Genomic DNA, 24,856 nt, shown 5'->3' with positions numbered 1-24,856 from the left:
TTGCACTGGGAGAAGGGGAAAGGAAGAGATAGAATGAGGTAAATTATCTGACATTAAAGAGGTATGAAAGGACTTTTACAGTGCAGGGCAAGATGGGAGAAATTGGGAGGAGAGAGTGAACCTTATTTTCACTGGAATTATCTCAAGGAATAACATACACACTCAGTTGGATATAGAAATCTTACCACATAGGAAACTAGGAAGAAGAAGAGGGTAAGAAGGATGGGGCTGAGGGAGGGTGGATTGGGGGAGGCAATAGAAGCAAAACACTTGCGGATAGACCATGAAAGGCAAGAAGGTAGGATGGAAGGAAATACATAGTAATCATTATTTTAAAAAAAAGGGTTTTTTTTTTAGCAAGTTTCTCTGATAAAGGCCCCATTTCTCAAACATAGGGAACTGAATCAAATTTATAAAAGTAAGAGCCATTCCCCAATTAACAAATTCTAAGAGGAAACGAACAGGCACTTTGCAGGTGATGTGATCAAAGGTATCTATAGTAATATGAAAAAATGCTTAAAATCTCTATTGATCCAGGCTGTCCAAAATGCAGCGTGGGATTTACGCCCGCCTACAAGCATAAATTTACGTAAATGCTTTAGTAAACAAAGCCAAGCTACCACAGAGCTCTCACTAAAATGGCAAATCAAAATATGTTGTCTATTGTTTCAATAAAAACCAAAGGTTGGACAGCCCTGGATTAGACAAATGCAAACAAATAATTCTGAGCTACCATCTTACACCTATCAGATTGGCTAATATGACAGAAAAGGAAAGTGACAAATATTAGAGGGGATGTGGGATAATTGAAACTAATGCATTACTTTTGGAGTTGTGAACTGATCCAAACATTCTGGAGAGCAATTTGGAATTATGTCCAAAGAGCTATAAAACCATGAATACCTTTTGACCAGGTAATACCACTATTAGGTCTATATCCCAAAGAGATCAAAAGGAAAAAAGACCCACATATACAAAAGTATTTATAGCAGCTCTTTTAGCAGTAGCAAAGAATTGAAAATTGAAGGGATGCCCATGAATTGGGGAATGGCTGAACAAGTTGTGGTAGATAACTTGCGATGGAATTGTATTGTAATATAAGAAATGACTGGGGCAGCTAGGTGGCGCAGCGAGTAGAGCACTGGCCCTGGAGTCAGGACCTGAGTTCAAATCCAGCCTCAGACACTTGACACATGTACTAGCTGTGTGACCTTAGGCAAGTCACTTAACCCCAACTGCCCTGCCAAATATAAGAAATGACTAGCAGGATGCTCTTAGAAAAATATGGAAAGACGTATGAACTGATATAAAATGAAGCCAGAAGAACAGTAACAGCAACATTGTATGACGATGTACTGTGAACGAGTTAGTTATTCTCAGTAATACAGTGATCCAAGACAATTCCAAAGGACTTATGATGAAAATGCTATCCCATCTCCAGAGGAAGAACTGATGCAGTCTAAATGCAGATTGAAGCATACTCTTAATTTTTCTCTTTTTTTTTGTCTGTTTTCCTTCACAACATGACTGACATGAAAATGTTTTCAGAGGTGAAGCAAGTATCAATAAGACAGGAAAAAGAAATTGAAGATATTAGAATAGGCAATGGGGAAACAAAACTATCACTTTTTTGCGGATGACAAATTGATGTATATAGAGAATCAACTGACAATCTAGTCAAAACAATTACATTGAGCAAAGTTGTAGGCTACAAAATAAACCCATCAACATTTCTATATTACCAACAGAACCCACTTGATAGAAATAAATTCCATTTAAAATAATTTCACACATTGGAAAATACTTAGAAGTCTACCTGCCAAGACACACCCAGGAACTATATGAACATTATTACAAAATACTTTTTGTGAAATAACAGATCTAAATAATTAGAGAAATAATTTGTTGCTCCTGTATTGGCTAAGGCAGTATTATAAAAATAACAGTTACTACCTAAGTTAATTTGCTTATTCAGTGCTATACCAATCAAACTACCACAGATTTATTTTATGGAGCTAAACAAAAGAATAAAATTCACCTGGTGGAGTGAACTTTCACGAGTATCAAGACAAGTAATAAAAAATGAAAGAAGGCAGCCTACTAGTGGTAGATCTCAAAATATGTAATTTACAAAGTGGTAAGTAATCATCAAAACAATCTGATACTGGACAAGAAATAGAGTTGTTGATCAATGGAATAGATTAGTAATAATAAATAATAGAATAGTAAATGAGTACAGTAACCAAATAATTGATAAACTCAATGGTCTGAGCTATTGAGACAGGAACTCACTATTTGATTAAAAAAAAAAAACTCTTGGGGGGAAAAGTCTGGCAGGAACCAGGTATAGACCAACATTTCAATGTACCAAGCAAGATAAGGTCAAAATGGATATGTGATTTAGACATAAAGGGTGATCTCATAAGCAAATTAGAGGAACATGGAAAAAAATTGCCTATGAGATCTATAGGTAACAGAAAAATTTGTGGCCTAGTGAGAGGATTACAGGAGGTAAAAATGGATAACTTTGATTACAAGAAATTAAAATTTTTTTGTTTGAAACAAAACAAATGCAGCAAAAATTAGGAGGGAAGCAGGGGGAAATTTTTATAACAATTTCTCTGATATGAATCTCATTCCTTAAAAATATAGGGAATTGAGTCAAATTTATAAAAATTAGAACCATTCCCCAATTGATAAATGGTTAAAGGATATAAACAGGCAGCTTTCAGAAGAAGAAATCATAGCTGTCAGTTGTCATGAAAAAAAGCATTGAAATCACTAATAATTAGAGAAATGCAGATTAAAATAACAGATACCAAAATGCTAGAAGAGTTACGGAAAAATAGGTACTCTAATGCACTGTTGGTGGTGCTGTGAACTTGTCCAGGCTTTTTGGAGAACAATCTAGAATGATGCCCAAAGAGCTATAAAACTGCATGCCCTTTTACTTAGCACTACTGTCACTAAATCTGTACCTCAAAGACATAAAAGGAAAAGGACCTATATATACAAAAGTATAGCTGCTCTTTTTATGGTGGCAAAGTATTAGAAATTGAGTGAATGCCATTAATTGGGGAATGGCTGAACAAGTTGTGGTACCTTGTTTGTTAAATAGCTGGAAAAGGAAATGGCAAACCATTCTAGTATCTCTGCCAAGAAAACCCCCAATGATGTAACAAAGAATCAGACATGACTAAAATGACTGAACAATGTTTTATTTATAGTTTTTCTGATACTGAACTAATCCTTTATCTTGGTATATATCCAGACTGGTTTTAATATATCATCTTTTTTGGGATATTGCTATAGTTTTTTTGCTAATATTTTATTTAATTTTTGTGATGTAAGAGATGTTGGTTGATATTTATTTCTTTGTTGTTCATCAGAGATAAGGCTTCCTATAGAAGATGGGATATTAGTTGGGACTTAAAGAAAGCCAAGGAAGGCATTAGGCAGAGATAAAATGGGAAAGCTCTTTAATTCATGGTCCACAGTAAGAGAAAATGCCTGGAGCTGAAAGATGGAGTGTTTCATTCCTGGAACAGCAAGGATGGAAGAAGGAGCCAAAATGGTGAAGATAAAAGGTAGAAAGTTGCTTGAACTTTCCCCAGTTTTCCTTGAAACAATTTAAAATCAAGCCTCAAAATGAATTCTGGGGTGGTAGAACCCCCAAGAAGATGGGGTGAAAGTTTTCCTGCTCAAGATAACTTAGAAGGACTATAGGAAAGGTCTGTCTCACTTGGGTAAAAGGGGAGTGCAGCCCAGTGCAGGTGGTGTCTGGGCAAGTCAGTGGGAGACCTGCTGCCCCAGCAGAGGTCAGTAACTGAGGTCCAACTGAGGTAATCAGGCAACAGCACAGTGGGCCAGCTGTCAGGCCTCTAACCCTGGTGCTGCAGGCAATAGTAGCCAGGCCTGGTAGTCTGGCACAGCAGGTGAAGCTGCCAGCTCCAGAGGCCCTGTACAGTAGGAACAACTAGGGTGGGTGACCTCAGGACAGCAGGTGAGCCTCCAGCCCCAAAGGCCCTAGCCCAGCAAGCTAGTGACCAGGCCCTTGGCTCTTGGTATAAGAAGCTTGGGACAGTGCCCCCTGTACCTCAGAAGGAGAGTTCAACTTTAAAAGTCATGAAATAGGTTGGAAAATGAACAAAAAAAAAACCAACAAAAAGACCTGACCATAGAAAGCTACTTGGGTGACAGTGAAGATCAAAATACAAACTCAGAAGAAGACAGTAAAATGCCTACATGTGAAGACTCGAGAAATATGAATTGGTCTCAGGCCCAAAAAGTCCTCCTGGAAGGGCTGAAAAAGGATTTTAAAAATCAAGTAAGAGAGGTAGAAGAAAAATTGGGAAATTAGAGTTATGCAAGGGAACCATGAAAAAGAGTCAACAGCCTGGTAAAAGAAGCACAAAAAATGGAAAAAGATATACAAAAATTCACTGAAGAAAACAACTCCTTAAAAGTAGAATTGGCCAAATGGAAGTTCACTCAAGAAAATCATTACTTAAAAATTAGAATTGGTCTAGAGGAAGCCATTGACTCCATGAGACCCTAAGAATCAAACAGAATCAAAAGAATGAAAAAATAGGAGAAAATGTAAAATACCTCATTGGAAAAACAGCTGATGTGGAAAATAGATACAGGAGAGGTAATTTAAGAATTATTGGACAGCTTGAAAGCTGTGATCAAGAGAAGAACAAAAAAGTCTAGACAGCATCTTCCAAGGAATTATCAAGGAAAATTGCTCTGATATCCTAGAACAGAAAGTAAAATAGTAATTGAAAGATACCACTGATCATCTCCTAAAAGGGATCCTGAAAATGAAAACTCCAGCAAATCGTATAGACAAATTCCAGGATTCTCAGGTCAAGGAGAAAATACTATAAGCAGCCAGAAAAAAAAAATTCAAATATCAAGGAGTCACAGTCAGGATTACACAGGATTTAGCAGCTGTATGTTAAAGGATCAGAGGGCTTGGAATATGATATTCCAGAAGGCATAGGAGTGTGGATTACAACCAAGAATCAACTACCCAGGAAAACTAATCGTAATCTTTCAGGGGAAAAAATGGATAATGAAATAGGGGGCTTTCAAATATTCCTGATGGAAAGACCAGAGCTGAACAGAAAATTCAGTTTTCAAATACAAGACTAAAGAGAAGCATAAAAAAGTAAACAGGAAAGAAAAAACACAAGTTAGTCAATAAGGTTAAATTGCTTACATCCCCACACAGAAAGATGATTCTTGTAACTCTCAAGAACTGTATTTCTGATGGGGCAATTAGAGGGGAGTATATATGGACTGAGAGCATGGGTATAAATTGACTTTGATTGGGATGATTAAAAAAACAAAATTAAGAGGATTGCTTTGAGAGAACAGGGAAGGGGAAGACAGAATGGGGTAAATTATATCACATGAAAAAGAATAAAAGACCTATTACAGTGGAAGGAAAGAAGTGAGTAGGGTGAGCATTATTTGAACTTTACTCTCGTTGTATTTGGCTCAGAGAAGGACTAGCATATATACTCAGTTGGGTATAGAAATCTATCTTACCCTATAGGGAACTAGGAGGGGAGGAGGACAAGAAAAGGATGGTGGGCTGATAGAAAAGAGGGCAGATTGAGGGAGGTAGTGGTCAGAAGAAAAACACTGGTGAGGAAGGACGGTGAAAGGAGCAAGAGAGAAAAGTATAAATACAGGAAAATAGGATGGAGGGAAATAGACAGTAATCATAACTGAATGTGAATGGGATGAATGCTCTCATAATAAATGGGAGCTCCCCATTATTTATAAATATGTAATGCTCCCAGTAGATAAAATGGAAGTGGATAGTAGAATCTATTGAAAAACAATCCTACAGTATATTGTTTACAAGAAACACACCTGAAGCAGAGAGACATAAGCAGAATAAAGGTAAAAGACTGGAGCAGAATATATTATGCTTCAGCTGAAGTAAAAAAAAAAAAAAGTAGAGGTAGCAATCATGATCTTAGACAAAGCAAAAATAAATCTCTTAATTAAAAAGAGACTAGGAAGTTGACTACATCTTGCTAAAAAGTACCATTGACAATGAAGTAATACCAGCACTAAAGGCAGAAGGAAAAGTTCACTGAGCTACAGGAGGATATAGACAGTAAAACTATACTAGTGGAGAACCTCAGCTTTTTCTTCTTTCTCCTCTCATCATAAAATAAACAAGAAGTTAAGGAGGTGAATAGAATTTTAGAAAAGTTATGCTAGACCTCTGGAGAAAATTGAATGGGGATAGAAAGGAATATACTTTTCTCCCAGCAGTACATGGCACCTACACAAAAATTGACCATTTATTAGGGCATAAAAGCCTCACAGTCAAATGTAGAAAGGCATAGTAAATGCATCCTTTTCAGATCATGATGAAATAAAATTACATTTAATAAAGAGCCATGGAAAGATAGATTAAAAATTAAGTAGAAACTAAACTAATTCTAAAGAATGAATGGGTCAGCGAACAAATTATAGGAACAATAATTTCATCAAAGAGAATGACAACAACAAAATTTATGGGATACAGCCAAAGGAGTACTTAGGGGGAAATATATATCACTAAATGCTTACATGGATAAAGTAGAGAAAGAGGAGATCAATGAATTGGTTATGCAACTGAAAAAACTAGAAAAGAAATTAAAAATCCCCAATTAAACATCAAATTGGAAATTCTGAAAATCAAAGGAGAGATTAATAAAATTTAAAGTAAGGAAACCATTGAACCAGTAAATAAAACTAAGAGCTGGTTTTATGAAAACAGTGACAAAATAAGTAAACCATTGGTTAACTGAATCAAAAAAAAAGAAAACCAAATTACCAGTATCAAAAAGGAAATGGGTGAACTCAACCACCAGTGAAGAGGAAATTAAAGCAATAATTAGGAGCTATTTTGCCCAACTATATGCCAGTGAATCTCACCATCTAAGTGAAATGGATGAATACTTACAAAAATATAAATTGCCTAGATCAGGGCTGTCCAAGAAAGAGTGATTTATATGGCCCGCCTACAAGCATAGAAATTTACATAAATACTTTAGTAAATGAAGCCAAGCTACTGCAGAACTCTCACTAAAATGGCAAATCAAAATATATTATGTATTGTTTCAATAAAAACCTAAGGTTGGACAGCCCTGGCCTAGATTAACAGAAGAGGAAATAGAACACAACCCAATTTTGGAAAAAGAAATTGAACAAATCATCAGTGAACTGCCTAAGAAAAAAATCCCCATGGCCAGATTGATTTACAGGTGAATTCTACCAAACATTCAAAGAACAATTAATTCCAATACTATATAAACTATTTGGGAAAATAGGCAAAAGAGTCCTATCAAATTCCTTTTATGACACAAATATGCTGCTGATACCTAAGCTAGGAAGAGCCAAAATGGAACAGCAAGGACTCCAGTGTCACTGGATCTAACAGGTATGAAAAGACTGGAAAGATAGGAGGGGGCTAGGTTATGAATAACTTTAAATGCCAATCAGCGGTTTTGAATTTGCTCATGGAGGCATTATCGAAGCCACAGGAGATTATTGAGTAGGGGAATGACATGGTTAGACCTGTGTCAGACCTAAAAGAAAGCCACTTTGGTGGTTGAATGGAGGATAGATTGGAGTGAAGAGAGTCTTCAGGCAGGCACATCTACCAACAGGAATTAGTCCAGGTGTGTGGTGATGGAGGTATGTACCACAGGGGTAGCAGTGTCAGAGGAGATAAGGGAGCATATGTGAGAAATCTTGCAAAGGTGAAATCAACAGGCCTTGGCAACACATTGGCCATGGAAAATGAGAGATAGTAAGGAAACCGGGGTGACTCTTAGGTTGTAAACCTGAGGAACTAGGAGGATGACATTGCCCTGAACAGTAATAGTAGTATATGGAGAATATTTAGAGGTAATGGAAATGTTGAGTTTAAGATGTCTGGTGGACATCTTGTTAAAGATGTCTGAAACACAATTGGAGATATGAAATTGGAGGTCAATAGACAGGTTGAGGCAGGACAAATTTTATGTCCTAGCACATGATACATTTTTTTTTGTAAAGGTACTGTGGCTTGCTGAAAAATATGTATTCATTAATCTTGCAGTAGCAATATGTAGTTTTGCCACTTGGTGGTACTGTTGTATCTTTTAAATAATATGTGAACCAATTGATTTTCGGCTCAGTAAGCTTGCTGACTTTTATGGAATATAGACTTTTATGGAATGTATAGAGCTGGAAAGTATAGTTCATTTTGTAGTTTAGGAAACTAAGGCCCAATGAGGTTAAGTGAACTCCCCCCCACTTCTAGAGGTAGTGTCAAAAGTGGGATTTGAATCCAGGTTCTCTGACTTCTGAACCAGTGCTCATTCCAGTCCACTATATAGCTCGGTTCCTAGGGACATAGATTTGGGACTGGAAGGGACTTTGGAGGTCATCTAGTCCAATTCCCTTCTTTTGTAGTTGAGAAAATCAAGACTCAGAGAGGTAAAGTAACTTTCCCAAGAGTATGTAAGTAGAATTTCTTGGTAATTTTTAGTCGTATTGTTTATATTCCTTATGTGCCTTAACAATAATTGAATTTGGATGTAAGTGCCCCATAGACATATATTTTGATTCCACTACACTTTCTTCCCTGTGAGAAGTAGCTTGTCTAATGGATGGACTTAAGAGTCAGGAACATTTGTGATCAAATTCTGCCTCACCCTTACTAGCTGCATGACTTTGGGTAAGTCATTACCTCTGTACCTTAGTTTCCTTATCTATGTGGGGGATTGGACTCCATAGCCTTTAAGTTCCTTCAAGCTCTGAATCTCTTGTACTGTTAACCTTTGATCTTTCCCTTTGCCTTTTTTTTACCTTTTGGAGGGGGAAAGGCAGGGCAATTGGGGTTAAGTGACTTGCCCAAGGTCACACAGCTAGTGAATGTGTCAAGTGTGTGAGGCCGGATTTGAACTCAGATCCTTCTGACTCCAGGGCCAGTGCTCTGCTCGCTCACCACCCAGCTGCCCCACTTTGCCTTCTTTTATGGCATTAATTTTTCTTACTTTAATTTAGGTTTTTGATTGATCATTTTTTATTTGACTGCTTATATTATACTGTAGTTTCGTTACTGCCATTACTTCTCTTCTGTGCTTCCCTTGTATCTATTGAATATGGTTTAGCTGAACCATTTGTGGATTAAAGAGTTCATAAATAGTTACTTGAGAAAACAAGAATCTAGGGAAAGTACTGCTTCATTTTATGGAAACATAAGGACAACAACTTTTATTTGTTTTATAAAGTTGTTTAGACATAATCTCGTAAAGGCTTTCTTTAACAGATATCAAATAGAAAAATTAGTAAATTGCAGAAGTAGTAAAGCTTTATAAACACAAATCATCCAGCACTATGCTTGCAGGTGGTTTATAAATGCTTGAATAATTGATGATAATGCTGGCTTTAAGAAGCAGTTGTAAAACAGCTTGATAGGATTTTGTCTAAGGAACCTTGATCTGTAGGTTTTGCAGTACATAGATAGCAGGCAAAAAATCTATAGTATTGCTTTTTTAGTTTCACTTTTGCTTAAAAAGTGTTACAGATAGTACCTCAGAGCATTCTTTACTTCTGTGTCCCAAGAAATTTGTGTTTTGTGATTCAGAAAATGATTTGATTAGTGTGAGAATAGATATTTAACTTTTTCTCTAGGATATTGCAGAAATTAGTAATTAGTTAAAACTATCTACTGGTAAATAAATACCTCATTGTAAAGTGAATGTAGTAAGTTACAGGGTAAGTATACCTTCTTAATTCTCTTAGCATTGAAAACCTGTGATAACTACCTATCATTTTGCATTATACTTGTCTGAAATTTGATTGTACTGTATATAAGTCTCTCAAAATGGTGGTGGTGATAGAAGCCCTTTTTGTTAAAACACTTAAAATATGAACATAACTGTTACATTAGACTTTCAAAGGATTGTATTTCTACAGGAAAACTCTTAAGTATTTATAATTTACCTTGGTTTATGAGTCTTAAAAGTAGGGGTGAAACTTATTTTAAGTCATATGATCATTTTTGAGTAACATCTGCATTTTATTTAAATTCGTTGTCAAATATTTACCAGCTTTTTAAAGCATCACTAAATTTGGAGAAGTTGTGGAAAAAAAGGGGGGAGAACCATGGCACTTAAAATCAAAGCACTTTCTAGGTGGGGAAGAGGAGTGGATGTTTTAGTTGTTAGTAGTAGACATGAAAAAATAGGGAAAAAAACCCATTTTATTCATTGAATTTAAGTAGTTATAATACAAGTTAAGGTAGTTTTATTGATGTTCAATATTAGGTCTTTGATAAAACATTTAATTTTTAAAAATCAAGGAACTTACATTATGTTTCAACAATCCGGCTAGCAGCTGTTGTGGGGGTGAAAGCCTAACAACAGGAATGCTGCAAAAGCACAGGTTCTTTTGATCTGCTTAACTAAGGAAAGCAAGGTTAAGGGGTTGACAAGCTTACTTTAATTCAGCATACAAATATCATTCACTTAGTTCAGGGGAAAAAGCCAGCACCTTGAGCCTCAGAGCAAAATACAAAGTGTAAGCATCAACAGACCTTGTCTGATTCAAATCCCAATATGTAGTTACCAGAGTTCAACAAAGTCTCAGCATCCAGGTCTACGAGCTGGAGAGCTCCTTAGCTGCAGCTGCCCGGAGTCTCTGCATCAGCACCATCATGAGTGAGAGCACTTAAACAAATTACAAACAGACAGACCCAATACTATTCATAGTTATCAACATCTAGGTTCAGCCCGGGAGCTCAGAACAAGGGCTAGCCCAGACTCACACACTCCACCACTGCTGTGGGAAAGAGCTCCAAAGAATAGAAGGCCAACCCCTGGTTTTATATCTTTTTCAGCATCAGGGGTGGGTCACACATGCGACTCACCCACATAACCTAAAATCGTCACAAAGAGGCGACTTAAACCCACGTGGTCTAAGAGCCCCTGATGTCCCAAACCTATCACTCAAACTCGTTTGTGAACTAGGCCCTCCCCTGAGTTAGCCCCACCTTAGGCCCCACCTTAGTTACCAATCCACACCCACATAGGTTTTACACCTAATAGGGTTTTGGGCCTGGGGCTTAGCACCTAGTAAGGCTCAATGAAATACACTGACTTACTCAAAGGAAACAAACCAAACTCTTCAAGGGCACTTGTTGAACTAAGTGCTAAGAGCCCATTTTGCTTAACAACACACATTGTAATAGAATAACCAAATTAGATACTTCACATGAAACACAAGGGAAATAAACATGAACAGTTAACTGAAATTGTACAAATTTACTCATGTCCTTGGAGAATGGAAGGATGATGTATTTTTTAGCAAGTCCTCAGAATTTAGAAGGTTCAGTGACTAGTCCTGCAGATGATGCTTCTCCATCTTAGTATCAGATTTAGAAACAAGAGGACATTGGCCAGAAGACAGAATGGATTGTGTTTGTTTATAAAGCTGTTTGTCTTCGCTTGATTCTCCTGACCATTTTGAGAGAGTGATACAGATCAAGTATATGTGTTTCCCCTATAGTTTCTCCTTCCCTCAGGCCCAGTTTCCTCATCTGTAAAAATGATAATAATTTAATATCTCCCTCACAGGGTTGTTACAAGGATCAGATGAGATAATATATAAAGCATTCTGCAAACCTTAATGTTTTGTAGGTGGAAATTATTAATATTCTCACCTGTTTGTTTCATGAATCAGTGTCATAAAGAGCTTACTATTTGTTTCAATTCACATTTGATATTCTAGTTATAATACTGCATACGAGAGATTTAATAACTTGAAATCAGCAAAAATTGTGCTTCAGCTATCAAAGAATGTTGGGACTCAGCTTAAAAAACACACACTGAGTGTTTTACTTGGAGAAGGGAAGGGAAAGAATGAATTGTTTAGTGTTTTCAGCCATGTCCAACTCTTCGTGACCCCTTTTGAGGCTTTTCTTGGAAAAGATATGGTCTGCCATTTTCTCCTCCACCTCATTTTGCAGATGAGGAAACTGAGGCAAATAGGTTTAAATGATTTGGCCAGGGTCAGACAGCTAGTGTCTGAGGCCTTATTTGAACTCAGGTCCTCCTGACTCAAAGCTCAGCACTCTGTCCACGGCGCCATCTACCTGCCCCTAAAGTGATTGCGTAGCCATGATAGTGATTTCTGCAGTAGTCTATGTAAGGGAGAAGCGATAGACCGAATTTTATGGAACGCTTCAGCTCCTAGTGAATTCATGATGTGTCTTTAGAGTAGCTTTGTACTCTTGTTGGGCAATACTAGATATTGTTATTAAAATATTTCCTGATCTAAACACCATAAATCCACAGCTCCAAGTATAAATTTGAGAATAAAGACTTTATTGAAAACATTATCTTTTATTTTATTTTATTTTACAGTAATTATTTTGTTTATAAAATGAATACATTTTTTAAAATTGCCTTATGGTTGAATTTAAATATTTCTAAATTTTTTAACTTTTAGGTCTTTGAAGAAACTGGTTTTGATATCAGAGATTACATTTGCAAGGATGATTACATTGAACTGAGAATCAATGACCAACTAGCTCGTTTGTACATCATCCCAGGAATTCCAAAGGATACAAAATTCAATCCAAAAACCAGAAGAGAGATTCGGGTATATAACAAGTGAAAACATGTATATGTTTCTACCCAATGCCAGTGCTTATTCTTTTTGTACAGAGTAGTTAAAAAAAAAAGTACAAAGCATGCTGGATTACTTTTAGATTAAGATTAGCAAACTCTAGCTTGATACTGCTACTTCTTCAGTCTCAGCTCTATTTGGTTTATTAACAAAAGGAATTTTTTTACTCTCTTTCAGAATATTGATTGGTTCTCAATTGAGAAATTACCCTGTCATAGAAATGACATGACCCCAAAGTCAAAACTTGGTTTGGCACCTAACAAATTCTTCATGGCCATTCCGTTTATCAAGTATGTTTTTGGTACTTAAAATACAGGCTTTACATGCTATAATTCTAATAATTGAAAGATAAAAGCTACAATTATTTTCACAGACCACTAAGGGACTGGATTTCTCGAAGGTTTGGGGATTCTTCAGACAGTGATAATGGGTTTTCATCAGCTAGTGGGACACCAGCTAAACCTAATGTGGAGAAAATGAGGTAAGGAATCATGTTTATATGACTCTTGCTTTGTGATAGTTTAAAATTTGTTATTGTTGTTGTTTGGTTTAATCGTATCCAACTCTTTGTGACTTGGCACCACTTGGAGTAGTTTGCTAATTCACTTTTCAGCCCATTTTACAGATGAGGAACTGAGGCAAACAGGGTTAAGTAACTGAACCAGGATCACACAGCTAGTAAGTGTCCGAGGACGGAATTTAGCTCAGGATGATGAGTCTTCCTGACTCCAGGCCCGGCACTATAATATCTATTGGTTATACTTTCATGACTAGAAAAATATTCCTTGAGTTTTCTTTAATATAAAAGAGTTGCTAAGGTCTTTGATGAGACTACAAAGATTAATTATAGATTTTAGGCATGTTTTGAGTGTGGCAGATTTAAGAAGGTGATCCCTTTAAGATGAAAAGATGCAGTTAGGAACTGAAAAATCTCCTTATTCATTTCCTGAGGTTCTTTTCACGTGGTAATCAGTTGTAATAGGTAGAATACAAATCTGTTTGATTCAGATAGTAAAAATACATAATGTTCTACTTTTGTTTTCCAAATTTGTATTAGCTAACAAAAGATTTGATTTAACTTAGGATTTTACTGTTCCTCAAAGTGAAATTTTAGCCTACTTTTCTGTGTCTCAATAATACCTTGTTTAAAACCTCAACTGCTTCCTAAGCATAATGTCTTTTGTCCTCCACAGCACCTAGTACATTTTTGATCATAGCCTTTATTTCCTCTAGACTAATTATTGTTGTTCATAGTCTATATTTCGTTTTGACTAATTTCGATCAATTCACTGAAAGGTATTCTTTTGGTAAAGTGATTTTGTATAAATTGTATTGGTTTTTACAGGAGAGGAAACTGAAAAATTTCAGGGTGCCAGACAAGATGTCTTTCTTCTAAAGTAAAAGGTTAAAGATGCTTATGTCTTATTTTTAAATCCAAAAATGTTTTGGTTAAGGAAATTTGAGTTTACCTCTGACAGTAGAACTGAGTTATTTGGCAGTGAGGTGGAGGATACATCATTAAAATGTATTTTAGAATTATAAAGAATTGGGGGCGGAGCCAAGATGGCAGAGCAAAAGCAGGGACTTGCTTGAGCTCCTCCCCAAACCTCTCTCCAAATACCTGTAAAAAGTGACTCTAAACAAATTCTAGAACTACAGAACCCACAAAATGACAGAGTGAAACAAATCTCCAGCCCAAGACAACCTGGAAGATCAATAGGAAGGTTCTATCACACTGGGCTGGGAGCAGGAGTGTAGTCCAGTGTGGGCCACGCTGGCACAATCCCTCAGGGGATTGAATCATTGGCAGCTGTGGCAATTTCCAGACTTTTCAACCCATAAATGCCAAAGACAAAGTAGAAGGTTAGTGGAGAAACTCTTTTGGACCTGGGTGAAAGAAGAGTGAGGTCCAGCCTTGGGATAACGGAGGTGGTAGTGGTGGCGGCAGCAGCAGGGGCTGCTTCCCGGAGCTCCAAGCCCACAGATAGTGGCGGGGATCAAGTGACTGATCAGAGGGGGATTGCAGGGATCTCTTTGCTGGCACTGAAGCAGGATTCTCTTGCTTTGCCCTGCTGGGATCTGGGTGGCAGTCCTGGGTGATGGTCCTGGGGTGAGGAAGAGCACTGGCGTGACACAGCTTGTGGCAGCTGAGAACAGGGAATCCTCCTCACAGTTCCAAGGCAGAAGAGAGTGCTTGTGGTAACTCATAGACCAGAGCACAGGCCAAGAAAAGAGTAAACACCTCTCCTTTGATCATACCACCTTAGAAGAACTGAAAATTTACAGGTACCTAGAAGTATCTCTGACAACAGCTACACAAAGCCCTTGAAACTTGGGACAGAGCACTCTCCACTCTGGAAGCAGAGTCCTACCTTGACAAAGAGCTCAAAAGTCAAGTAATTGCCTGGGAAAATGAACAAACTATGTGAAAAAATCAGACCATAGAATCTTACTTTGGTGACAAAGAAGATCAAATCATACAGCCAGAAGAAGACAACAGAGTCAAAGTTTCTACATCCAAAGCCTCCAAGAAAAATATGAATTGGTCTCAGGCCATGGAAGAGCTAAAAAAGGTGTTTGAAAATCAAGTAAGAGAAGTAGAGGAAAAATTGGGAAGAGAAATGAGAGTGATGTAAGAAAATCATGAAAAATGAGTCAATATATTGCTAAAGAAGATTCCCCCCCCGCCACTGCCAAAATACTAAACAAAATAACACCTTAAAAAATAGACTAACCCAAATGGTAAAAGAGCTCCAAAAAGCCAATGAGGAGAAGAATGCCTTGAAGAGCAGAATGGGCCAAATGGAAAAGGAGGTCCAAAAGACCACTGAAGAAAATAATTTCTTAAAAATTAGAATGGAGGAAGTGGAAGCTAATGACTTTATGAGAAATCAAGAATTTATAAAACAGAATCAAAAGAATAAAAAAATAGAAGACAACATGAAATATCTCATTGGAAAAACCACTGACCTGGAAAATAGATCCGGGAGAGAGAATTTTACAATGATTGGACTACTTGAAAGCCATGATCAAAAAAAGAGCCTAGACTTCATCTTTCAAGAAATTATCAAGCAAAACTGCCCTGATATTCTAGAATGAGAGAGTAAGATAGAAGTTGAAAGAATCCACTGATCACCTCTTGAAAAAGATCCCAAAAGGAAAACACCTAGGAATATTGTAGCCAAATTCCAGCGTTCCCAGGTCAAGGAGAAAATATTACAAGCAGCCAGAAAGAAACAATTCAAGTATTGTGGAAACAGAATCAGGATAGCACAAGATCTAGCAGCTTCTACATGAAGGGATCAAAAGGCTTGGAATATGATATTCTGGAGGTCAGAGGAGCTAGGATTAAAACCAAGAATCAACCACCCTGCAAAACTGAATATAATACTTCAGGGAAACAAAATGGACTTCAATGAAATAGAAGACTCTCTAGCCTTCTTGATGAAAAGACCAGAGCTGAATAGAAAATTTGACTTTTAAATACAAGAATCAAGAGCAGCATGAAAAGGTAAACAGGAAAGAGAAATCATAAGGGACTTTTTAAAGTTGAACTGTTTACATTCCTACATGTTAAAGTGATATTTGTAACTCATGAGACATTTCTCAGCATTAGGGTAGTTGAAAGGTGTGTGTACACACACACACACACACACACACACACACACACGGCACAGGGTGAGTTGAATATGAAGGAATGATATCTAAAAAATAAAATTAAGGGCTGAGAGAGAGAGAGAGCTATATTGGGGGGGAGAAAGGGAGAGATAGAATAGGGTAAATTATCTCACATAAAAGAGGCAAGAAAAAGCTATTACAATGGAGGGGAAGAGGGGGGAGGTAAAAGGGAATTAGTCAACCTTACTTTTATCAGATTTGGCTTCAGGAAGGAATAACATACACACTAAATTCATTACTTTACCCTACAGGAAATTAAGGAGGAAAGGGATAAGGGGGGGAGTGGTTGATAGAAGTGAGGGCAGATTTAGGGGAGGGTGTGGTCAGAAGCAGACACTTTTGAAAAAGGACAGGGTCAAAGGAGAAAATTGAATAAATGGGGAGCAGGATAGGGTGGAGGGAAATAAAATCTTTCACAATATGACTGTTATGGAAATGTTTTGCATAACTACACAGGTATAATCTATATTGAATTGCTTGCCTTCTCAGTGAGGTTGGATAGGGAGAGAAGAAGGGAGAGAATATGGATCTCAAAGTTTTAAAAACAAATGTTAAAAATTGTCTTTACATGCAACTGGGAAATAAGATATAGAGGCAAGGGGGTACAGAAATCTATCTTGCCCTACAAGAAAGTAAGAGGGAAGGGGATAGGGGTGGGGGGGAAGTGTGGGAATAGAAGGGAGGGCAGACTAGAGAAGGGGTAATCAGAATGTATGTCATCTTGGAGTGGGGGGTAGGGGAGAGATGGGGAGAAAATTTGAAACTCAAAATCTTGTGGAAATGAATGTTGAAAACTAAAAATAAATAAAAGAAAAGAAAAAAAGAAGTATAAAGAATTGAATCAACTGTAACTTTACTTCATTAAATGCATGGGGTTAAGATTAAGTGTTATATTGGGGCAGCCAGGTGGCACAGTGAGTAGAGCACCAGCCCTGGAGTCAGGAGTACCTGAGTTCAAATCCGGCTTTAGACATTTGACACACTTACTAGCTGTGTGACCTTGGGCAAGTCACTTAACCCCAATTGCCCTGCCTTCCCCCCCTGCAAAAAAAAAAAATTAAGTGTTATAGCTTTAGAATCAAGACAGAAAAGTGATAGAATGATTAAAATTGAATTTTACATAGAATGAATTTTACAAGATATCTGTATCATTTTATTGGAATAGAATTCTGTTTAAAATGAATATTTTACTGCTTTGTAATATAGTTTGAAATCTGGTCACCTTTCTTCACATTTATTTTCAATGATTCCCTTGATATTCTTGACCTTTTGTTGTTGCCGATGAATTTTGTTAATATTTCTTTTGTTAAATAGAATAATTAATTGGTAATTTTATTAGTAAACTGATTAAGTAAACTAGTTTAGGTAAAATTGCCATTTTGACTATATTATCTCAGCCTATCCATGAGCAATTAATATTTTCCAGTTGTTTAGATCTGTCTTTATTTGTGGAAAAGGTGATTGTGTTCATATAATTCCTGGGTTTGTCTTGGCAGGTAGATTCCCAGATATTTTATATTGAAATTTCTCATTTGATTTCTTTCTGCTAGGTTATTGGTGATATAGAAATGCTGATGATTTATGTAGGTTTATTTTATATCCTGCAACTTTGCTAAAGTTGTTAATTGTTTTAACTAGCTTTTTAGTTGATTATCTAGAGTTCCCCAAGTATACCTTGATATTGTCTGCAAAAAGTGATAGTTTTGTTTCCCCATTGCCATTCTGATTCCTTCAATTTCTTTTTCTTCTTTTGTTGCTACAGCTAGCATTTCTAGTACAGTATTGAATAATAGTGGTGATAATGGACATCCTTGAATCATTCCTGATCTTACTGAGAAGGCTTATTGAGAAGTTTATCCTCATTACAGATAATGCTTGCTCTTGATTGTACTTTGAGAAAGGTGTAATTTTTTCCTTTACTCTCTAGGTTTTTTTTTTTTAAATAGGAATGGATGTTCCATTTTGTCAAAAGCTATTTCTGCATCTTTTGAGATAATCATATGATTTTTATTGGTCAAATTATTGATGTGGTTAATTATGCTTATAGTTTCCTAATATTGAACCAACCTTGCATTCCTGGTATAAATCCCAGCTAGTCATATTTTTGTGATATATTGCTGTAATCTCCTTGGTAGTATTTTATTTAAAATTTTTGCATTAATATTCATTAGGGAAATTGGTCTATAGTTTTCTTTCTGTTTTTGCTCTTCCTCATTTTATGTATCAGCACTATATTTGTGTCTTAAAAGGAATTTGGTAGGACTCCTTTGCCTATTTTTCCAGACAGTGTATATGATATTGGAATTAATTGTTCTTTAAAGGTCTGGTAGAATTCACTTTGCAAATCCATCTGGTTCTGGAGATTTTTCTTAGGGAGCTAATTTTTTACTAGTTCAGGTTTTTCTCCCCCTGAGATAGGGTTATTTAAGTATTTTATTTCCTCTTCTGTTAATCTGGGAAACCTATATTTTTGTAAATATTTCTTTCACTTAGATTTTATGATTTATTGGCATAAAATTGGATACAATAGCTACTAACAGTTACTTGAATTTCCTCTTCAATGGTGGTGAATTCACTCTTTTCATTTTTTTTTAAATATTCTTTTTTTTCTGAGAGGGCAAGGCGGGGCAATTAGGGTTAAGCGACTTGCCCAAAGGTCACACAGCTGGTAAGTGTGTCAAGTGTCTGAGGCCGGATTTGAACTCAGGTCCTCCTGACTCCAGGGCCAGTGCTCTACCCATTGTGTCACCTAGCTGCCCTGACCCTTTTCATTTTTGACCCTGGCAGTTTGGTTTTCTTCTTTCTTTTTTAAAATGAAATTAACCCAAAACAAAAAAAGAAAAAAGAGGGGAAAGAAATGAAATCAATCAATCAGTGGTTTATCTGTTTCATTGTTGTTGTTGTGTTTTTGGTTTTTTTTTTTAATGAAACCAGCTCCTGGCTTTATTTATTAGTTCAACAGCCTTCTGACTTCGAATTTTTTTAATCTCTCCTTTGATTTTCAGGATCTCCAATTTGATGTTTAATTTGGTATTTTTAATTTGTTCTATTTAATTATATACCCAATTCATTAATCTACACTTTTTTTATTTTATTGATACAAGTGTCTAGAGAGATAAATTTTCCTTTAAGTATTGCTTTGGTTACTTCCTATAAATTTTCGTATGTTATCTTATTGTTGTCATTATCTTTAATGAAATTATTGTTTATTTTTATGATTTTTTTTCTTTGACCCCCTCATTTTTGAGGATCAGATTATCTAGTTTACAATTAATTTTAATGTATCTTTCCACAGCCCTTTGTTGAACATAATTTTTAGTGCAGTATGTCTAAAAAGGATGCATTGAATAGTGCTGCTTTTTTGCATTTGATTGGGAGATTTTAATGCCCAGATACATGGTTAATTTTTGTAAAAGTGCCATGTATAGCTGGGGAAAGGCATACTCCTTTGTATTCCCATTCGGTTTTCTCCAGAAATCTGTCATATCTTACTTTAAAGCTGTATTCATCTCCTTAATTTCTTTCATCTTTATTTTATGATTAAATTTATCTAGTTCTGAGAAGGGAAAGTTTAGTTTCCCACTAGTGTTGTTTTACTATTTCTTCCTGTAACGACTCATTTAACTTTTACTTTAAGAATTTGGATGCTATGCCATTTGTTGCATATGTTTAGTACTGATGTTATTTCATCATCTATGGTACTTTTTAGCAGAATAATAGTTTCCTAGCTTATATCTTTTAATTAGGTCTATTTTTGTTTTGCTTTGTCTGAGATCGTGATTCCTGCCTCTTTTTTTTTTTTAACCTCAGCTGAAGCATAATAGATTCTGCTCCAGCTCCTTATTTTTGTTCCCCGTGTGTGTCTCTCTGTTTCAAGTGTTTTTCTTGTAACTAACATATTGTTGGATTCTGGTTTTTAATCCATTCTGCTATCTGCTTCTGCTTTATGAATATATCCCATTCTTATTCACAGTTATAATTACTATTTATTTTCCTCCATCCTGTTTTTCCCCGCATTTATCCTTCTCTCTCTTTTTACCCTGTCCCTTTTCAAAAGTGTGTTTTTCTTCTCACCATTGCCTCCCTTAATCCTTGTCTTACCCTTCTCTTGTTCCCTTTCCCACTTATTTCCCTGTAGGGTAAGATAGATTTCTATACCCACCTGAGTATGTATATTATTCCCACTTTGAGTCACCACCTCAGTGTCACAGTTAAAAGTTAAAGTTGTTTGGAAGGGGATGTTGGAAAAGTTCAGGTGAGTTCCTGCCTTTACTCTGCCATCTTGGCTCTGCCCTTCACTGTTATTATTTTTCCCACTTTTTCCTCTACCACTTTTATTTGATCATTAAAATCTTTTTTTTTTTTTGGCTATTTTAAAAAATCTCTTTAGCTCTTTTTGGGATTCTTGTTGGGCATTTAACTCTTTAGCTGCATTTTATCTTTGACGCTTTCATTATAGATGTTTTCACATCTTTGTCTTCTTCTGAGTTTGTGTCTTGAGCTTCCTTGACATTATAGTAGCTTTTTATTTATATATATATAGCTTTTTTTTGTTTGCTCATTTTGCCACCTATTTCATGATTTTGAACTTTATGTTAGAGTTGGGCTTTCCTCACCTTTGGCGGGGTGGAGGGGGTGTAGTCATTGTCCCAGAGTTCTGGCTCTTTTGCCCTGTTGTTCTCACAGTTAGTTCTGGGAGTCTGTAAATTTTGGTACTTTCAAGGTGGTATGATCTGGGCAGAGATGTGGTCACTGCTCTGTGTTCTGGTCTTCATCTAGGAAGACCGTCTGTTCCCTTATAACCACTAGTGCTAATGCTCCTCTCTCTGCCTTTGAAGGGACCCTACCATCTCTTCTCCCTGCCCAGGAACTGTGACCTAGAACTGGGTAATGGACAATATAGTTACTAAGTGATGCCCAGTGCTGAGCCTAGTGACTGTACAAGGGTCCCCTGTAATCTCTTTCTGACTAATTGTCCAATCCACTTATCATCTCTCAGCAGTGATAGCTCCCAGAACTGTTGCTGCTGCAGCCACTGCTGCCACAGGCTCCAAGTCCTGTGTATTAGGAGGGCAGAGTTTATAATCTCAAAGAAGATCATAAACATGTCTGAAAGGTTCGGAACCGCCGGATATAAGAAACTCTCAAAGTAGAAGGCAGAAGAATCAAAGCATATATTTAGGCTCCACAGTAACCAACCCATGAACCAGCAACCCCATTTTGATATATTGATCAAAAGCTTCCAGGCCCAATAAGTACGCCTTGAAAGAGTAACCAGGAGGCTACAGAGAAGCATGATTGCGTAAAGCAAAATCATGCTTCCCCCTCTATGGTAAAAAGATTACCCACTGGCTTCAAGTCCTTGTTCAGCTTCCTCCCGTAGGTCAGCTCTGCTACTGGCAGCTCCTGCTTCAGCTGTGGCTGTGGCTGTGGCTGTGGCTGTGGCTGTGGCTGTGGCTGTGGCTATGGCTGTGGCTGTGGCTGTGGCTGTGGCTATAGCAGCCTCTGGGTCCAACGGGAGCTGCTTTTAACCATCTGGCTTCTGCGGGGGTGTAAGGTAGGGGGGGGGGAGCACAGGTTCTTTCAGTCTGCTTAAGCAAGGTGAAGGGGTTGACCAGGAAAGCACAGGTTCTTTCCATCAGCTTATGCAAGGTGAAGGGGTTGACCGGGAAAGCACAGGTTCTTTCCATCAGCTTAAGCAAGGGAAGCAAGGTGAAGGGGCCGACAAGCTTACTCCAGTCCAACATACAAACAGCATTCAGTTCAGGGGAAAAAGCCAAACTAGTCAAGGGCACTTGTTGACTAAGTGCTAAGGAGCCCATTTTTGGTTGCCAACACATCCTGACAGCTGGTGTTGCTGCTGTGCTGAGCTGGAGCAGGCCAGCCCCCATCTGAGTGTTACAAACCTCTCCTTCCAAACTCCTAAGTTGTCTTGGGCTGTTACAATGTCTCACCCTAACTTTTTGTTGGCTGTGCTGCTCCAGAATTCAGTTTGACAAATAATTTTGCTTTCTTTTAAATTTTATTTTTCCCCCCAATTAGATGTAAAAGCAATTTTTAATATCCCTTTGTAAAAAAAAAAAAATTGAATCCAAATTCTTTCCCTCTCTCCCTTGCCTTCCCCCTCCTTGAAAAGGCAAGCAATTTGATATAGATTAAACATGTGCAGTTATGCAGGACATATTGCCATATTAAAACCATGTTGTGAAAGAAAACATAGACCAAAAAAAAACCAGCCCCAAGAACAATAAGAAAAGTTAAAAAAATATATATTTCTTTAATCAGTGTTCAGACTCCATCAGTTCTTTCTTTGGAGGGGGCTAGCATTTTTTATCATCAGTTCTTTAGAATTGTCTTAGATCATTCTGTTGCTGGGAAAAGCTAGGTCATTCACAGTTGATCATCATACAGGATTGTTGATACTATGTACAGTGTTCTTCTGGTTTTGCTCACTTTACTTTGCATCAGTTCATATAAATCTCCCAATGTTTTTCTGAAAGCATCCTGCTTGTCATTTCTTATGTAGCACAAGAGTATTCTATCACAATCATATACCACAGCTTGTTCAGCCATTCCCCAATTAATGGCCATCCTCTCAGTTTCCAGTTCTTTGCCACAACAAAAATGAGCTGCTATAAAAATTTTTTGTATATATAGGTCTTTTCCTTTTTCTTTGATCTCTTAGGAATACAGACCTAGCAGTGGTATTGCTGGATCACAGAGTTTCATAGCCCTTTGGGCATAGTGCCAAATTGCTCTCTAGAGTGGTTAGAGCAGTTCATAACTCCACCAACAGTGCATTAGTATCCCAATTTTTCCGTATCTGCTCCAGCATTTGTAATTTTTCTTTTCTGTCATATTAGCCAATCTGATAGGTGTGAGGTGGTACCTCAGAGATGTTTTAATTTGCATTTCTCTAATCAGTAGTGATTTTCAGCATTTTATCATAAGACTACAAATTGCTTTAATTTAATCTTCAAAAAAACTGCCTGTTCATATCCTTTGATCATTTAACAATTGGGGAATAACCATTGACAAGTTATTTTAAAGTTGTTTGGAGGAGAATGATGAGAGTTCTATTGGAATGCTCCCTCTTCTCTGCTATCCTGGTTCCTCCTCTGATTTAGTTAGATATTTTTTTTTTAAATGTCTTTTTTGAAGAATATGTTACTTTCGGGGTAACTACTCTAATGATCACATTTTGATCCCAAATCAAAGGATTCTAGATCTTGCTAACAAGTACAATCTGATAATTAAGTAGCATCTTTTCCAAACAGATTTTAATGCCTTGAAGAGGGCTGTTTTATGTTTTTTCAGCCTAGAGACTACAATTTCTGCTATTATATTCAAAGGATGTGACAGGATTCTCTTTAAGGGAGAGGTTCTTAACTTAGGGGCTCTGCACTTTGACAAAAAATTTGATAACTTTATTTCAATATAATTGATTTCTTTTGTATTTCTGTGTATTTTGTTTTAGGCATTTAATAGGCTTCATCAAGCCAAAGAAGTAATCAAAATGGGCTCCTTAGCACTTAGTTCAACAAGTGCCCTTGAAGAGTTTGGCCTTTGTTTCCTTTGATTAATTCAGTGTCTTTGAGTCTTACTAGGTGCTAAGCCCCAGGCCCAAACCCCTATTAGGTGTAAAACCTTAGTGGGTGTGGATTGGCAACTAAGGTGGGGCCCAAGGTGGGGCTAACTCCAGGGAGGGCCTAGTTTACATGTCTGGGAGAGAAGAGGCTTTTAGACTACGTGGATTTAAGTCCGCCTCTGTGTGATGATTCTAGGTCATGTGGGTGAGTCACATGTGTGACTCACCCCTGATGCTGAAAAAGATATAAAAAGCAGGGGTTGGCTGTTTGTTCTTTGGAGCGCTTTGCCGCAGCATGGGTGGTGCGTGGCTCTGGGCCAGCCCTTGTTCTGAGCTCCCGGGCTGAACCTAGATGTTGGTAACTATGAATTGTATTGGGTCTGTCTGTTGATGTTTGCAATTTGTTTGTATTTTGTTCTGAAGTTCAGGGTGCTGGTTTTTTTCCCTGAACTAAGTGAATGCTGTCTGTATGCTGGATTAAAGTAAACTTGTCAACCCCTTCACCTTGCTTTCCTTATTGAGGCAGATCAAAAGAACCTGTGCTTTCCCAGCATGCTGGCAGCTTTCTGGGTGCTGGCTGTGGGTGGATCTTACACCCCCACAGAAGCTGCTAGCCGGACTGTTGAAACACACCCCTCCAAAGACTTGAAACAATACTGTTCCCACAGTACTCCAGAACAACGTATTGTACTGCATTCATGGGCTGGTCTTGGGAAATCACTCAGGCCCTGGAAATGATTTCTCCTTTCCCACTTGTGATTTATGTGTATAAACTATGCCTTTACTCCAGCATGTAGAGCATTCCTCACTCTGAAAGCAATTAAACTGCTACTTAGTTTGCTGGCACTCATGTCTCTGGCCTGCTTGTGTGGCTCCAGGTACTCATTGTTAGAGACCCAT

At 37.3% G+C, this 24,856-nt stretch overlaps 1 protein-coding gene across 2 annotated transcripts in view; it reads left to right on the top strand.

The window, feature by feature from the left end:
- DCP2 (decapping mRNA 2) overlaps positions 1-24,856 on the top strand; it is a 63,081-nt gene that overhangs the window by 22,939 nt on the left and 15,286 nt on the right. For both annotated transcript variants that reach the window (XM_036739404.1, XM_036739403.1), the window contains exons 5-7: positions 12,511-12,663; positions 12,868-12,980; positions 13,064-13,171. In XM_036739404.1, coding sequence (XP_036595299.1) covers positions 12,511-12,663; positions 12,868-12,980; positions 13,064-13,171 — 374 coding nt within the window. The remainder of the gene's footprint in view (positions 1-12,510; positions 12,664-12,867; positions 12,981-13,063; positions 13,172-24,856) is intronic.

This window comes from Trichosurus vulpecula, chromosome 9, assembly GCF_011100635.1.
Source record: "Trichosurus vulpecula isolate mTriVul1 chromosome 9, mTriVul1.pri, whole genome shotgun sequence".
NCBI classification, from domain to species: domain Eukaryota; kingdom Metazoa; phylum Chordata; class Mammalia; order Diprotodontia; family Phalangeridae; genus Trichosurus; species Trichosurus vulpecula.
The sequence above is the reverse complement of the archived record's forward strand: the minus strand, read 5'-3'. Positions and strand labels throughout refer to the sequence as shown.